The sequence below is a fragment of the Panthera onca genome, chromosome D1 (assembly GCF_046562875.1).
Source record: "Panthera onca isolate mPanOnc1 chromosome D1, mPanOnc1 haplotype 2, whole genome shotgun sequence".
Classification (NCBI taxonomy): Eukaryota; Metazoa; Chordata; class Mammalia; order Carnivora; family Felidae; genus Panthera; species Panthera onca.
Window position 1 is genome coordinate 14,387,374 of NC_138348.1, and position 2,204 is coordinate 14,389,577.

General features: G+C 37.7%; 1 protein-coding gene across 1 annotated transcript; it reads right to left on the minus strand.

Moving 5' to 3' along the window:
• Positions 1–968: 968 nt before the first annotated feature.
• LOC132676482 (olfactory receptor 5D18-like) lies at positions 969–1,904 on the minus strand. Its single transcript, XM_060628551.1, has one exon. It carries the CDS (start codon positions 1,902–1,904, stop codon positions 969–971), a length of 936 nt encoding a protein of 311 aa, XP_060484534.1.
• Positions 1,905–2,204: the final 300 nt, after the last annotated feature.

The following is a 2,204-nucleotide window of genomic DNA, read 5'->3' on the forward strand; positions in this document are numbered from 1 at the left end:
CAAAAAATTTTTAAAAATTAAAAAAAGAGATTTCCTGAAATCCAGTCTAACATCTTTAAAAGCCTTTGATGGATCTCATCATAACTTATCACACTGCCACAATGGAGCTCCTTTGAAACACATTCAGGATATAGACAATGTCTTATTAAATTTCCACTCATGCCAAGTAACCTAGACACACAATACAACACACACAACACACACACACACACACACACACACACACACACACACACACACATGTTATATAGTAATCACTCAATAAAATATTTTTTAGATTACTGATTCAGTATTACATTCTGACCTCATGATTTTGTGATGCTTTGCTCTTCTGAATGAAACTCATACGTGTTGTCTCCTGAAACTGTGCAATTTGTTATCCAAAGCCAAGTGCAGGTGATACCTATTTTTTGCAGTCATTCCTCTAAAGTCCGTAAATGGACTTGATCTTTTCTTTCTTTCAAAAATTCTATGATACTTTTTATTTCTCACCTTATACAATGGCCACTTTCTTCACTGTCCTATTGTCAACACTGGACTGTGCATTCCTTGGATATGAAGACTATGTTTTATTTTAATTGCTAGTTGTACTTTTGGAGATATATTTATGTGTTTATTGAGACCTAGTCTACTTGAGGTATGTTATAAGAAAGGAGAATAAAATTAATGTTTACTGAGATTATACAAGGTATTCGACATGATATCTAAATTAAGGTTTAGTCTTCACAATCAGATTAGGAGCTAGTTTATATTACCTCAATTTTTTGGATTAAAAACCAAAGGTCAGAGGGGCTTCGGATTTTTTTTTCCAGCGAGCAAAAGATAACATCAAGATAAGTCTCTTGGATCCAAATCCACATCCAATCCATTGTACATCAACTCTTCATTATATTTAAACTTATCTTACAATCAACAATTATGGGCCCACTTGATTTACATTTCAAGGACAATATACTGCAATAATATGCTCAAAAAGAAAAGACTTTAGTTATCTTGCTGACTGTATCCTTGACGTCCTTATTTCTCAGACTGTAGATCAAAGGATTCAGCATAGGAATCACCACTGTGTAAAACACAGATGCCACTTTCACTGTGTTCCTCGAGTTTTTGGAGTTAGGAACACAGTAGAGGAAGACAATGGTTCCATAGAAGATGGTGATGGCTGTCAGGTGGGAGGCACAGGTGGAGAAGGCTTTGCGACGACCACTGGCTGAACGCATCTTGAGGATGGTGACAATGATAAATACATAAGACATGAGAATGATAAGCAGTGTGCTGACCACGCTGAAGGTGGCAAAAATGAAAAGCAGCAACTGATTGACGTAAATATCAGAGCAAGACAGGGACAGCAATGCAGAGAACTCACAGAAGAAGTGATTGATTGTGTTGAAACCCTGGAAAGATAATCTGATAGCAGAACATGTGAGTATCAGGGAACATGCTACTCCCCATGCGTATGATCCGACCACCAGCATGGCACAGAGTTTCTGGGACATGGCCGCTGTGTAGAGCAGAGGGTTGCAGATGGCCACAAAGCGGTCATAGGCCATCACAGCCAGTAAAAAGGATTCAGCTACCACAAAGGTACAAAAGAAAAAATATTGCACTATACATCCTGGAAATGAAATGGTCCTGTCTTCTACAACTAGGTTTGCCAGGGTCTTGGGAACAATGATGGAGGAATAGGAGAAATCCACAAATGAGAGGTGGCTGAGGAAAAAGTACATGGGGGTGTGCAGTTTGGAGTTAATCTTGATTATAACTATCATCCCAATATTTCCTACAACAGTGACACTGTAGATGGCCAAAAAAATCAAGAAGAGAGGGACTTGCAGTTCTGGGTAATCTGAGAAGCCCAAGAGAGTGAACACAGCCCCAGTTTTATTTCTCTCTGAAAGTAACATGATGGTTTCTGTTTGTCAGAATCTGAATCGGTCCTGAAAATAAAAATAGTAAGGGAGTGAGCATCTAAGAAGCTTCCTAACTACCCCTTACCAAGACTGGAAGATGAAGCAAAATATCTTTTCATAATTTCTCTATGTATTTTATGTAAGATATGCTAAATGTCTAATATTTGAAAACACAAAATCATTTTTGAAATGTTCGTTAAGTTTAAAAGCAATACAATTACTGAATTAAAATTTTTTAAGTTCTCGGGATGCCTGACTGACTCAGCCAGTAGAGCATGTGACTCTTGGTCTTGG

Excerpts from the sequence above, each read along its gene's own strand:
- LOC132676482 (XM_060628551.1), bottom strand. The coding sequence starts at position 1,904 with ATGTTACTTTCAGAGAGAAATAAAACTGGGGCTGTGTTCACTCTCTTG.